Source organism: Pseudopodoces humilis, chromosome 3, assembly GCF_049639895.1.
Source record: "Pseudopodoces humilis isolate 2021_Gansu_Grassland_sample_001 chromosome 3, ASM4963989v1, whole genome shotgun sequence".
In the NCBI taxonomy this organism is placed as follows: domain Eukaryota; kingdom Metazoa; phylum Chordata; class Aves; order Passeriformes; family Paridae; genus Pseudopodoces; species Pseudopodoces humilis.
In genome coordinates this window covers 16,096,921-16,111,017 of record NC_142202.1, presented here as the reverse complement: position 1 = coordinate 16,111,017, position 14,097 = coordinate 16,096,921, and the positions used below count along the sequence as shown (strand labels likewise).

Here is a 14,097-nt window from a genome sequence, read left to right as displayed (position 1 = left end):
GGCCCGCCCCGCACTGGCCGGAGCCCCGCCCGAGCCCGCCGCCCCTTGGCGGGGGGGCGGGGCGCACGGGGTCCCCCAATGGGGGCGCGGCGGGGGCGGGCCCCGCGGCCGGGACGGGCCCGGGGGCGGCGGCGGTAAACAGGCGTGCGGGCCCGGGCCGCGGCTGCTGAGCGGAGCGAAACGGAGCCGAGCCGGTGCCCGCTGGGCTGTGCCGGGCCAGGGTATGGGGAGCGACCGCGGCGGCGGGGAAGGCGGGCCGGCGGCGGGGTGGAGGCAGCGGAGCACCCGGCAGTGGTGGTGCTCCGGTAGTGGTGGTAGCCCCTGGCTGTGATAGTACCCCTGGCTGTGGGAGTGCCCCGGCAGTGGGAGTTCGTCCGTTGCGATGCGGGGGAGCGGTGCGGGAAGGGATGCGGGTGATGGCGGCGGAGGTGCTGCCGCAGGGAGGACGCCCTTGCCCGGCTCGGCGCCTCGGGCCGGGGGTCGCTCCCCCGGGGCGCCTTCTCCGTGGGGAGGGACGTGTGCGGGGTCCGGCGGTCGATGGCGGCCGCGGGGCAGCGGGGCTGCACTCGGGCAGGAGGCGCCCGGGGCTGCGGCCTTCCCGTGCCCTTGGCCGCGTCCTGTCGGGGTGAGAGCGGGGCCAGCCGGGTCCCGCCTCCTGCCCGAGAGCAGCCCCGCGCTCGGCAGCGCCGGGCTGGGAGCGGGACTGGCGCCTCAGCGCACCCGGGCAGGTGCGCGGGCTGAGCGAGGAGTGTAGCCGAAGGGGTGACCAGGGAAAAGGGTGGAATCCGCCGTTCCCTTGGGCCTTGCCCAAGGACACCAGGGCAACCTGGTGCTGTGCTGCTTTTCAGGCTGCCCCGGCTTGGAACCTCGCTCCTCTCTGTGGCTGGCTCCGTGCGTCTGGCTTGGAGATGGATGTAAAATAAAGCTGTTGGGTGGTTTTTAAGCTTTGCTTGTGGCTTAAATGGGGGTAAAAAAACCCCACCCTTTGAGTCCCCTGCCTCTGGTAAAATGCCTGAGGAAATAATCTTTCTTTTTATAGGCAAAGAGCCTTGTACAGTCTTTGTAACAATGTGAACAGGAACTGATGGGGAGATACTTAGTTTTAATCAGACAAGGAACAAGCTACCTATAAACAATTATAAATATGAAAGTTTGGTTTGTATAATGTTGTTTTCATGGTTACTGACCATTTTGATTTCTGCAGGACTGTGTCATAAGAAATAACACTATTTCCAGTAGCCCGATAAGGTTGTGTTCCATGCAGCAGGAATGCAGGTGGGGAATTTCTCTGTATTCCCCTCCATGCAATGAAAATCCAAACTTTGTGGTCGGTGTTACAAAAGGAAATTAAAGCTTTTCTTACAGTAACTGAAGATATCATTTTTCTAAAAAGAATTAATTTAACAATTTCTGATTTTTTTTTCAGAGTTGCTTGTCTTTAAATTAGATTGTTTTACTAGACTTGGGTATATTAATTGAGAACATACAAAATAAGTCTTAGCTCTGGGTGCTGAAGGATAGTGGCCAAAGTCAATAGTAGCTCAACAAAATATTTCAGAAGGGATCCAGAAATTGTTCTTTATACAGAGTGAATGCTAGTTGGTGTCTAAGGGTATATTGGTAGTTTAGCATTTCTCTGTCATGGGATGAGAACATTCATATGTTATCAGAAGGAGTTTAGCTGCAGCTCACAGGAACTGCAGCTAGCAAGAGCAAGCAAGAACCTTCTTGCTCTTAGACCAGGAGAGTTCTTTTTGTATTTTGTAGATTTTTTGTTTCATTGCTGTTAATTAGCAGTGACCTTGGTAACCTTGAATAAGATACACTTAGAAGAAGCAGTTTTATGTTGTGCAGGTTTATTGGAGATGGGGAAGAAAATGGGTGGCCTGCTGTGCTTTGACAGTGTCTCCCTTTTAATGATGAATTAGTGAGATCAGTAGAAGAAAAGGCCAGATGTGGAGAATTGCCTCACACCTTTACTGTCCGAGTGCTGATCACCTTCTTTCGTTCCTGCCAAGGGGAATTCTGTGCTGTGCAGTGCAGGTCTGGTTAATTCATTTGTGATAGTTAACACAAGTTAATAATAGCTCAGTGCATCCATGCAGCAAGAACAGAACTTCTTTTGGCTTCTAGTCTTCCAGTAGGCCTTTTAAAGGCAAGTGGTGGTCTGTTCTTTTACACCATTTGTCAGGCTGTATTATTGTTCTGGAAACTGAGAGGGAGCAAGGGACAGGAGCTGAATTCCTGCTTCTTGATTTTTTATGTTAAGGATAGTTGATTGCTTATTGAGTTGAGATTTTTTTTTTTAGGTAGAGCTTGGTGGTTTTTTCCTGCCTGCATGTGTTTTTTCTTCACTGTTTTAACCAGGGTGCAAGGCATGGTGTGTGTCTTAGGATTTGTCATCTTGTGTGTCAGTGTGCGTGGTATAAATTGTTTGATCCAGGTGGCTTGCCAAATGCATCTCAGGACTTAGCTTGGTGCATGAATAAGCATTTTTCTTTTTCCCTAAATCTGTCCTGCTGGGTGAACAGTCCAGCCTCTAGGATGGAGGTAGTGAGGCTGAAGCAGTATTTAGGAATCACATCTCCAGTATGATGTAGGTCTTCTTGTCTTCTTCCTCTAAAACTGCTAAAGAAGGAAGTCTGGAAGAGGAGGTTTTTTTGCCTTGAGGAGCTGTATATCCTGGAACAGAGCAGCTTTAGGAGAGGAGTAGCTTCTCTTTCAGCTTGTTTTATGAAAGTGCTGGAAGTGCTGCCTTGTGCTATGAGTACCTGCTTTCCTTCAGGACCTGAAGAAGAAAATTAGTTATTTGCAGGTGGAGCTAAAACGCAAGCTGGCAGTGAAGCACAGTAGTTGCAGGGCGTGGGTTCAATCACTGTCTGCTTTCTCATCCAGCAGTGAAAGCTCATTTTATAGGCATGTTCCTATCTTGACATTCCATTTTTTGTCTTTAGCTACTCAGTTTTTTAGATGCCACTTGTTTTGTTCCTCTCACCTCTCCTTCCCCCTTAAAATAGATGGCAAAATTAAATCAATCTGAGCTGGTGACAGAGACCCAAGAAATAACAGGATAAATGAGTTTTGCTTTTTCTTTGCACAGTTGTGTTTCTGCACTGCATTTTAATGGCATTTTAATGGCTTTTGTGTTTTGTAAGGTAATAGAGGTGTAGAGCTAAATAAAGCATGTTCAATTCCCAGCTTCTGAAATATTATAATATATATATTTTATATATTTATATATATATTATATAATATTCCCAGTCTCTGAAATATTCTGTGTGCTTCTCGCAGCATAGAAAATGACATTACTTGCTCTGAAAAACCTAGCTGTCAGTCTGTGGAGCTGGCTTTTAGAAATTTAAAATTTTAGTGTCTGCTTAAGCAGGTCTGCATCCTTGTCCACAGTTTAAAAACAGGTGTTTTTTTCTGGAAGTTGCATGAGACTTTGTCTTTTTTCTTAAATAAAGACTCTGTAGATTCTGTATGTGGAGACACTGGGAAGGATGATCTGCTCGTGGTCTGTATGGTCCTAGAGCTGTTTTGTGATGTCCAGGTGATAAGTTCCACTTACAAAGTTCTCCTGCTGTGTTTGTTTTGCCTCGGTAGATTGTCCTGGTTTTTGGTGTAGATTAGATCTTTATGTGGCCCCTTTCATTGCTATTCTGGCCTCCTTTTTAACTAGTTGCTGCCTTGTTTTATTTCTGGGCTGCTGAACAAGTGAACTACAAAAGGGCTTGGAGTATTGTTCTGAAATGTCACAGCTCTCCTGCTGTCTGAATTGTGCCATTTGGAAGGATAAAATCCTCATCGTAATTTGAAATGGTCAAAGTACTCATCAACGGAGTAGTTTGGATTAGGGAAGAGATGGAAGGGAGAATGACTGGGCGGGAAACTGCAAGTGGATTGAGTGTTTCCTTTAGAGAACTGTTCTGAAATCAGTAAGCCTGATACAATTTTACATTGCACAGCAAAGCTTTGTGGAACATGGCCTTTCAGAATTTACTCTGGGAGTTTGGGGTGTTTTAAAGGCAGCTGTATAAGCTGCAAAAATTTTTGTTTTTTCTGGTTTGGAAGGGCAATGTATTTATATTATGCAGAATGTGATTTCATAAAGTCTATACATAGAGAGCATAAAGAGTTGTAGATTACAGATTCTGTATCAGGTGTGAGAGCTTGCAGGTTAGGCTTAGCTGTATATAGAAATATAGAGCTCCTTACTCTCTCTTACCCTAGTGTCAAACGTACCTTAGTGTGGGGAGCAGGAGCTGACAGAAATAACTTGTCTGTGGCAGGGCTGCCATGCAGGAGTTGTAGATTCTGATAGACCATGTTCCTCTGCAGTTTGTCTTCTAGAAGTAGTCTTTTTTTTTTTTTTTGCCCCTGGTCCTCTTCTTTCAGGGAGGATTTGGCACAGCCAGAAAAATGAAAGCTCCCACAGCCAGGGCACTGGTATGTCAGGGGCTGTGAATAGACTAGGATGTGTTGTAAGTTGCTAATTTGGGACCTAACCCCAGCTTCCAGGGCAAGGTTGGAAGCCATGAGGTCTATACAGACATGAATGCCTGCAGGATCAATAGTGGGATCAGTGGCTGTGCTGTCTGTCTGCTGCTCACAGTGGTGACAGAGGGATTGTTCTTGGCACAGGGGGGTGTGTTTGCCATCCAGGCAGACCTGTGGGGGTACCGCTTACGGACTTGGTAACAGCGACTTGGGGTGTGGTGTGCAAGAGTCTGCCCTGGTGTACACAAAGGGTGATAAACAAAATACCCTCTTACACCTGAAGAACAGGTGTACAGCACGATTACAGGTTGTGTCTAGTTCTTAGAAAGGTTCTGTCTAGAAGCCACTGCTGGTGTGGCATATAATGGTGACTGTTGGCAAGATATTGTTTAGGTGGTCAGAAAACCAGCTCTAAATCCTTGTTTGTCTTTGATTTATAGAGGTAGGTGTATAGAGGACTCTTAGTGTGTGCTGTAAGGATCAGTGTACTATGGAGAACATTGGGATTCTGGTCCCAACCCCATGCCAGACAAGCAGTGTTAATTTGAGTAGATCACCTATTCTCTTCCCTTTCAAGTAGACAGCTGTGCTATCAGTCCCCTTTCCTGAGCTTTTTGAGAGTTATGAGTGAAGAGGGGTGTGTGTTTAAATGCAAGAGGAAGAGCTACTACTTTTCTCAAGACTTTTGCTTTAAGTAGTGATGTATCTGAGTATAAAGGAATCTGCACTTGTTTATGAGGTATAGTACTTTATTGGTTTCCAGTTCCTAAACTGGACTTGGCGTGCTTTTGGAAAGTCAAAACTTCTAATAAAAACAATTGTAGCATAACAGTGTATGCAAAAAGAAAATTTATCTGCAAGTTGATAACCTCCTTAATTTATACTTTATATTCTAATTCAGAGTACAAGACCAGTGGGGAGTTCTGTTGATTCCTGAGCAGAACTGTGCATCAGAGGGAGCTGAGCTTTGGTGGTCTCTTCTGCTCTAACTGCTGAAGTGACTGAGAGAATAGAGCTGCTCTGCAGACTTGGGGAAGGTGTTTGTAGTGTTTTCAGAGTTTATCTGAAGCTCAGTGTTTGGGTTTGATCAGTGAAGGGCTTTAGTGTAACCTTTTTATAAATACTGCTAGGTAGAATTATGCCATATGGATGTTGGGGATTTGTCTTCTCAAGTAATGCTGTGTTACCATTGATGTGGCAACTTGGCACTAGTGAACTGTGCTTTTGTGTAAACTTTTCATAAACCTAAATAAAGGTTTCATTTTGTAGTAGTTATTTTTCTTAAGTACATGCTTCAAATATTGTGTCTGCCAGAATCTCATATTAATCTGTGTGCTTGGAGGTCATGCTTCATTTTGGTTTTAGTATACTGTTGTCGTTGTTGCTGAGTGAATGATCTACATGCATGGGAAGTAACATTAATCCAGAGTTTATCAGAATTATTCATGTGATTAAAGTTACACTTAAGGCTTTTGAGCAGTGCAGAGGATGCAGTGCAATGCACTTACAAGCACAGCCCACTGTATAAACAGAAGAGAAAACCTTTTTTTTTTTTCTTGTCCTCTTATTCCTTCTCCTATTCCTCTTGGTAACAGAGGTAATACAAAGACTATACTCAAAGCTATTGAGTATAAATACGACTCTAGATTGAAATCCATCCCCATGGCCCAAAACATTTTGCCTTGCAAATGAGAGAAATGTTTTTTGGTTTTGTTTTGGGGTTTTTTTTTGGTTTTTTTTTTAATTTTTTTTTATTATGGGCCCTCAGCTGCAGACTTAATTCTCAGGAGCAGACAGAGATCACATTCCTGGGGAAAAGTGAGCGAGCAGTGACCATTAAGTCACAGCAAGTGAGTTGGATCTACCTCAGTGTAACAGCAAATGTGCCCAGGACAGGATTTATTAGTGTATTGTGTCAAGGCATATCAGAAGTGACCTGTATGAGGCCTGCGCTCTCTTAATTGTGGGAAATCTTAATCGTGGCTAAATTATTTCTAGATCTGTGGAGATTATTTCCATCTGTGGGTATAAGGATACTGTGTTAACTCCAGGCATGTGGGCTGTGGCTATGCTATTGCATGTCCCCAGACATTGTCCAGAAAGAAGTAAACAGGACTGTTGGTCCAGAGCATTCACTTTGCACAGATGTATCTGTGCCTAAAATAAAGCAGGCTGTGCTTACTTTTAAAGTGTCCAGGCATTCTTTTCACTCTTATGTGTGTCAAGCCATTTATGGGGAAAATTGGGTTTTGAACTAGCTGTCATTTGCCAAAAATGAGTGCTAAGCCTTCTGAATTTCTGTGGAAAGGGGCATTTGTCTGCCAAGCAGCCCATTTTTATCAGTGTGTGTACTGCTATTGTAGTGATTAGGGAGCAAACCAGTTCCGCTTGCCCTTCAAAGGTGTTTGTTTTAAATGGCACTGGCAAACTGCTTTGTGGAAGGGTGGATGTAAAGCAGCTTTCAGAGACTTGATGAATTCAGCTTAAGGGGGGCTTGAGTGCAAGCCACGGGGCAGGGTCAAATGTAGGGGTCCTTACTTCTGTTACAGGTCACGTCTTTAAAGACATTTCATTTGGAGCTGCAATGTATAGGAGTTATAGGGAAGGGAAGAATGAAGGATAGGCAAAGTGGTTTTTCAGTTTGATATAAAAGATGATGGCAACTTCTTCCTTTTAAAATGCTGGTTTTGTGCCCTGCATGGTTAAAATTTGGGTCAGCTGCAACCCAAGGAATACAGCTAATGAAAATACATCTAGGCAGGGACCTGGCAATCTGGTATCAAAGGAACTGGTGAGGAGGTGTGTGATGGAACTGAAAAAAGGCCATGAATGAAAGGATCACATGAAAGGGTTGGTATGGCAACAAACATAAAAAGAAATGGAAAAAGTCTGTAAAAGAACAGTTACAGAGCAGCTTAATGAATAATAGTTATATTGAACTTGGTCTACTGTTGGCTCATGGCCATGTAACAATGTCCTGAGTATCTGGCCTTCTGGATCTTGTTTGTGGTGTTTGTTATTTTTATTTCAGTATACTCTTGCCACACTTGCTCTGATGGTGTGGGTGGTTATAACATTGAAACCAGGGCTTTAGTCCTTGTTTAGATACAACTAAGATAACAGTGATTGTAATAAAGGATAATGGAGAGAGGGAAGACGTAGAGGCTACTTTCTCTTCCTGATATGTGATATCTAATTATCTGCCCTACTACCTGTCCAAGTGAATATTATTTTATTATTTATTTTCTTTTATTTAGAATAGAAGTTGAAGATAAAGAAGGCAGCTAAAACTGCAGACCTCAGAGGAGGAATATGGGCTGCTGTAAAACTGCTCTGGTTTTGTGTGGGGGATTTTCTGATTTTTTTCCTTTGGTTAGTTATTTTGTGTTATGTTGTTTTATTTTTTTAATTATTCAGCAGTTTTTGGGTGTATAACGAAGTGTTGATAATAGAAGTAGTTCCCGTAAACTGAAAGAGGCTGTGTTGTCATGCACAGAAAACTTTCAGATATGTTTCTCCTATTTGTATGATTAGAAATCTGGTATTTATCTTGGTCCACGCTATATACATGTGTTTGTATAGATGCATGTGCATATGTGTATCTGAGTAAGGCTTTTCACTGTACAGGTATCTGGAACAAAGCTCACAGAGTATGAAGCTGGTTTGTGTGTCTGTAGGAACACATGGAAAAGAAAGGGAATGAATGGAAGAATGTGTTTTTAAAGCAGGACAAATACGTGATTTCTTCATTTGCTTGTAGTGAGGCTCTTGGTTTCTCTTATTGGCCTTTGATGAGTGTCTCGCTACTCTTGCTTAAACCTTCAGTCCAATAATCTGGAATGTTGAGAAGGGGAGGAAACTTGGCAGTCAGTGACTCTAGAGAAAGGTGGGTTGTGAGGCTGAGGATTGTTGCACACAGGAGGATCCCAGGCATTGGTTTAGTTTTACTGTTGCAATAGGACTCTGAATCAGGTGGCATCTAACCTGTAGAAGCTCCTCAGCTCACCGTGTGGACCTTGCCTGGTGTCTGAGGATGGCTCGGCTCGAGCTTCCTCATTCTGGAAGGTGTGGGGGTTTTCCAAGGGTTCATTCAACTGTGAGAAGCTTACTAAGCTGAATCTGTGACCCTGCCTATTTTTGGAAAAGGGCTCATGATCAACGCTTGTCAGCCCTCTTTAGTCCAGGTTAGAGGCACTCTGACAGCTTCTGTAGAACACCACTGACTTGTCCATGCTCTGTGTTAGCAGCGCCCCACTTTGCTAGTGCTAGATAAAGAATCCTTAGGGAGAAAGTCAAGTGTGATACAGACTTTGTACACTTGGGATAATTCCATTTGGAACCACTCCCTAAATCTCCTTCTGATAGAACTTTCTTATACTGTATTTATGGATTTAGTAGGGTATGAAGAGAACTTATCTTGGGGGAAAAAATATTTTACCTCCTGTCTGTGCTGGGTATTAACACAAGTGTAGTTGTGGGGTACAGTACCAGCCTTCTCAGAAGAGTTTGCTTCCTGTCTCAGTTTTTCTCTTGTCTGTGCTTGTGCTTTTTGCTTTTTCATTGAAAAGAGGCAATTTTCCTAATGCTTGGCTAATTTTTTTTTTTGTGTAGTCTTTTACCTTCTTGATTTTCTAGCATATATTTTATTTAGAATAGCCTGTCCTTTGGCAGCACTGCATAGGAGCAGGTTGCTGATGCTTCTGGGCTAACAAATCACTTACCTGGTACCAAGGTGGTTATAGTTGCTGTGCAGAGCAAGTGGGGCTGATAACATAGAAGTCAGAGAGATATTGGTAAGAATTCACCCAGTGCAGTGTCTTGTAGCCAAATCTGTGCAGGGCAGTAGATCCTCTTTGCTTGTGGATATATTTAGCAGTGGAGGGTTGAATGAGTGTTGTGCGATGGGTGTTTTCTACTTGTGGTTACATTAGCTTCCCTGAAATTTTGTTTGGAGATTCATTCCTTTTTAAAAAAAGCATATTTAGCCTGTCATAACTGCCACTTTGTGACAAGGTCTTTGGCTGTTTTTGGGTGAAAGGAGTGTATAGATTTACTACTGTTGATTAGTAAGAATACGTGTTAAAAGTGGATTTTGGGTTTTTTGTGTGTGTGTGTGTTGTCCAAATCTGTATTGGCTTACCTTTTGTTGCGCTTCTTGGGATGGAGGAAATGATCTTTTTGAACTCAAACTTTCCTTGCTGCTAATACTTGTGATCACAAAAACACTTATTTCTTAATAGTGGCAACCTTTGAATGGTTTCATTTCAGCTGGGACAGTACTGGGTTGTTGGCTGCTTTCTTTGCCTGGCTCTGAACTGCAGGGACAGCCTGCAAATAAATGCTTTGAGTGAGGTCCATGTGGAAATTTCCAGTGTGAAGATGTAGGGGTAGAAAAACGCTTCCTGTTGACAGTGTAGATTTCCTACCTGACGGGCAACTTTTGAGTTTAGAAGTGCATTATGCAATGTTAAAACAGATCATAGTGGTTAAATTCAGAGAGGTGCAGGAGTGACATTTCTTAGAGGTCTGGAACATATGGATAGTGGTTCTAATGAGAACCACAGAATAAATGACCCAGGTGTGCTTGATTTTTATTTTTACAGCAAACTTGTTAAGGCCAGATTCATTGTAAGCACTTGACTGTCCTGTTAACAGTGTATGTAGAACTTGTAAGTGTAACACTTTCTGGATGCAGTGCTTGTTCCTGATTTTGTTCACTGATAAAACAGTGGTTGAACAAATATCTCAGTAAGTGGGCTTTATCCTCCATTTGCATAATAATGTCTCTCCGAAGTTCAGCTGTAGTAATCTGTGCATTTCCTGTGTGATTGCAGCAAAATTGTGTGCTTAGACAGAAATATAGCTTTAGCAGTCCATTCTTCTCTTTCACAGTCTGTTCTTCTCCTTCATGACTAGTACAGCAGACAGGGCTTGTGCTTCCTGAGAAGGTAACTGGATCCAGTTGCTTGTGGACTGCAGCTGGGTGTAATGCCATGTGTGGTGTTGACTCAGGACCACTTGTACCACACCAGTGTATTAACATTTAGTTCAGTATATGTGCATGTTGACAGGTTATCTTTTAAGAATGGATTAATACCTGTGTAGCTACCTAGGAAATAACTTAAATTTGTGGCCTTTGACTAGTGCTCTGTGCCTGTTGAAGCCAGAACATTTTTTTCTCTCCAAATCATTACAGAGACTGCTGTATGGACAAGGTTGGACCTTAGTCAACATCTTGTTCCAACTGCATGCCTCTTTGTCAGTAAAGATGGGAACATGTGCAACTGAGCCGGTCCTGGAACTGTGATTCTGTGCTTTAAAGGTGTAGCAGATGAGTGAAATAAGCAGGTGAAAAATCTCCCCTGCAAAATGGTTTTGCACCCCAGCCACTGGATTTCTTTTACATGGACCACAGTGATGTAGGAGAGCCAGTATCCTGAGCCTGAGCCTGGTTCTAGGCTGAGCCAAAGGAGTTAAGGGGGATTACTCATCAGACACACTTCGTTCTGCATCCTGCAGTGCCCAGTTTGTATTTGAAGACATTGAAATGGCACAGGGTGTTGCAAATCTGAGATGGACCCCCTTGAAAAGGAAGGGGGGCTGAGTCAAAAATTCACTGCAGTGCAGCATGTTGCAAATGCTGTGGTAGGTAGATGTTGTGAGAATGCTTAAATTTCCAATTAAAAGTAGCAGAATGAGTTACAAGCTGGGGATGGAACAGACTATGGAGCAGACTAAGGAGAGGGGACAAAGCTTAATCATTGGTGTGGGAGTGAAGAAATTTGGCTGTCAAATGAGCAGGCACAGCTCCAGGGCAGGAATGGGATATGACAGTGAACTTGATCAGTGCTATCAGGACCTGAGAACATATTCCAAGGCCCCATAATAATTAAAGGTCAAATGCTAATGTTTTTAATCTATTTCTAACATCTGGGATGAATCAAGACAGTCTTTCCTGTGTTTACTGACATTTACCTGTCTTTGCTTGCCCTGGTCAATTTGGTAACTTAGATATTTGTAAGGAGTCCTGGAAAGTTATCCTAACTTGTGAGAATAGGGAGAGTTCTCTTTTCCTGCTAAGATCACCTAACTAGGCCCTCAGGCTGGCCTGGGTGCTATCTGTGCTGCAGACAAGTTCCCATGGTGGCTGCTTGCCAAAGCAGGAAGAGATGTGCTGGGAATATGCTGTCAGCTCTTAGGGGATGTGAAACCTGTTGCAAACTTGTTCTTGACATCTTGTCTCCCTGCTCCCTCTCCCTTACTGTCTTTCAGCACAGAAAGACATCAGACATGGCAGCTGATGCCATCATGGTCATGAGGGGCTTGACCAAGCTCAGTAAAGCCATCCTGGAAACCCAAGCAGGACAGCTTCGGCAGGTGCTCCTCGGGGGAGATGCAGTCACCATTGCAAAGACTCTCCAGGCCACTGCTGAGGAGCAGTTCAGTTCTGCCTTGGGGAAGGTGCAGGTAAGCAAAGCTCTTTGTGCACAGTCTAGTCTGATGTTTTGCTTTTTCTACAGGTGCTCTTTTGGTTTTGTTGTGTGAATGTCTGGGAACTTGCATCTTGAATGAGAGCCCGGTTCTGAAGTGCGGGATTGATAATAGTAATGTTGAAATGCTCTGGAATTCTTTGGAATCTGTGGTGTGTGGAAGGTGCTTGGACAGGAATGGGAGGGGAATGTTAATGTTTCCATTACTGTGTGTTTAAGACATGCTGAATAAGAAAAGTGCTCTGTTCATTTCATCTTGTCAAAGATCAAGCTCTTTTTAAGATTGGTCAGCAGCTTTGCTATTTAGAGTCTCCTTTAAACTTCAGGCATTGATTTACCTCTCTTTTAGAGTGCATTGGATGTATCTCAGTGCTGCTTCCTTCCTTGGCAGAATTGGTGCATGAGATATTTTTTCAGAGTGTCTCAGGATCAGGTGTTTGCATGTTCACTACTTAGAGCCCAGGCTGGATTTTCAGAACTGGCTTTCAAATGAGGAACATAAGGAAAGCCAGACAGCAGCTTCTCTCATCAGAGATGGGGATAGATTTATAAGAGCTTCATGTTTGCTGTGCTGCCATCTTTTGAAAGCGAGGGGCTTATCTGTGGTAGTTCTCTCATGATCCTTTAGAAAGAGTGTGTAGCTAAGATGATAATTTTTGAAGCAGAAACTAATGAATGAGATTTTGATGATTTTTATGCAGTGAGCTTCGACTGTCGTGGCAGTCTGTCACTTCAGTCCTAGAATCTGGCCTGTGTTTTCTGGTTCTGTTTAAGCTTGCAGTAGAACTAACTTGTGTGTTTATGGGAATTGTGCTTTGTCTTGTCATTGCACCCAAGAGGAGAGAGATGATATTTTTCTGTTTCTGTGCATGTTTCTTTGCACAAGAGAAGCCCACTGAGCACAATGGCAGAACACTTGTCCTGCAATCTGTAAGTGGGTTGCAAGAGAAGTTGCTGCCAAAGCAGGACTCAGTAAGAAATCTAAACACAACATTTTCTGTTTTGAAGAGAGGAAGATCTTTTACATTCAGTGACAGGATTTTAGCTGTCTGGCATGTTTCTAAAAATTTAAGTATGGAAGTAAGGAGGCTTTCTTGCTTGGTCAGTGTTGTGGGCCACAGTCCCCATCTGTAAACATTTCTCCTCTCCTCCCCTACTGTGATGTTGAGGTTCAGAATAGCATGAGACCTGCTGAATAACAGGAAAGACCATGTTCTGTTTTTTTCTCTAAGGAAGGGAAATTTAATTAGTGTTTAGCAAAGAGCCTGAAATATGCTGCCTTCTTGCCTGACCACAGCAGGATTTAAAATCCTGTTGATAGCCTGTAATAGTCATCAGTCATTTTATGGTATTGCCACTGCTGAGATAGGTAACTAGAATATGTCAAGGAATAAATGAACAGGAGATAGTGCTCTGCTGTTGATTTTTATTTATGTATTTATTTTTGGCTGAAAAGTGTTAAGAAATATCTGGACTTTGTGGGGCAGCTTTTGCAAGGTTAGGACCAAAAAGAGAAAAGTGTCAGGAGAAGCTTGCCTGGAGTGTTGCTGTGCCCAATGCTGTTATCCTTGCTCCAGGCACAGAATTTTATTTATTTTGGGATGACAGCACATAGTTTAGCGGTTGAATAATGGAATGTGTTTTGCAGTTGGTAGTGTCATGGCTGTGAAAGGCTGAGCTTACTCTGCTTGTAAGTAGGTATGTGGTATTGCTTCAGGTGGCTATGGGCTTGGAAGTACTCACGTTGTGTGACTGAAAACAGGAGAGGATGAGGGAAAACAATCTTATTCTTATGTGATATTGCAGCTCCCATCACCTGTTGTTTCTGAGCAGTGCATTGCTTCTAGTGAACTCCACATTTAGTGACCCTTTCTGGCAGTGTATGTAAAAACAAGGTGTCTCCAGTTATGAATATTTGAGAAACTTAAAGAATTTGTCCTATCAGTGGAGTTAAAATGTGATTAAAAGGTGCCAGGGATTCCAGGCATCCTCAGTGTCTCTTTCTTGTCTCTTACTATGAATGTCTGCAGTGCCAAAATCTCTTAAGTCTCTGTAATTCCTTACTGTGGAGACATGACACCTAGCTGCATGCTCGTCTCTGAGGACC

The 14,097-nt window shown here is 43.4% G+C and overlaps 1 protein-coding gene across 1 annotated transcript in view; it reads left to right on the top strand.

Moving 5' to 3' along the window:
* The first annotated feature begins 103 nt into the window (after positions 1 to 103).
* The window catches only part of COQ8A (coenzyme Q8A), a 43,326-nt gene continuing 29,332 nt past the window's right edge, over positions 104 to 14,097 (top strand). The window contains exons 1-2 of the mRNA XM_005523283.3: positions 104 to 221; positions 11,773 to 11,967. Coding sequence (XP_005523340.1) covers positions 11,791 to 11,967 — 177 coding nt within the window. The 5' untranslated portion in view covers positions 104 to 221; positions 11,773 to 11,790. The remainder of the gene's footprint in view (positions 222 to 11,772; positions 11,968 to 14,097) is intronic.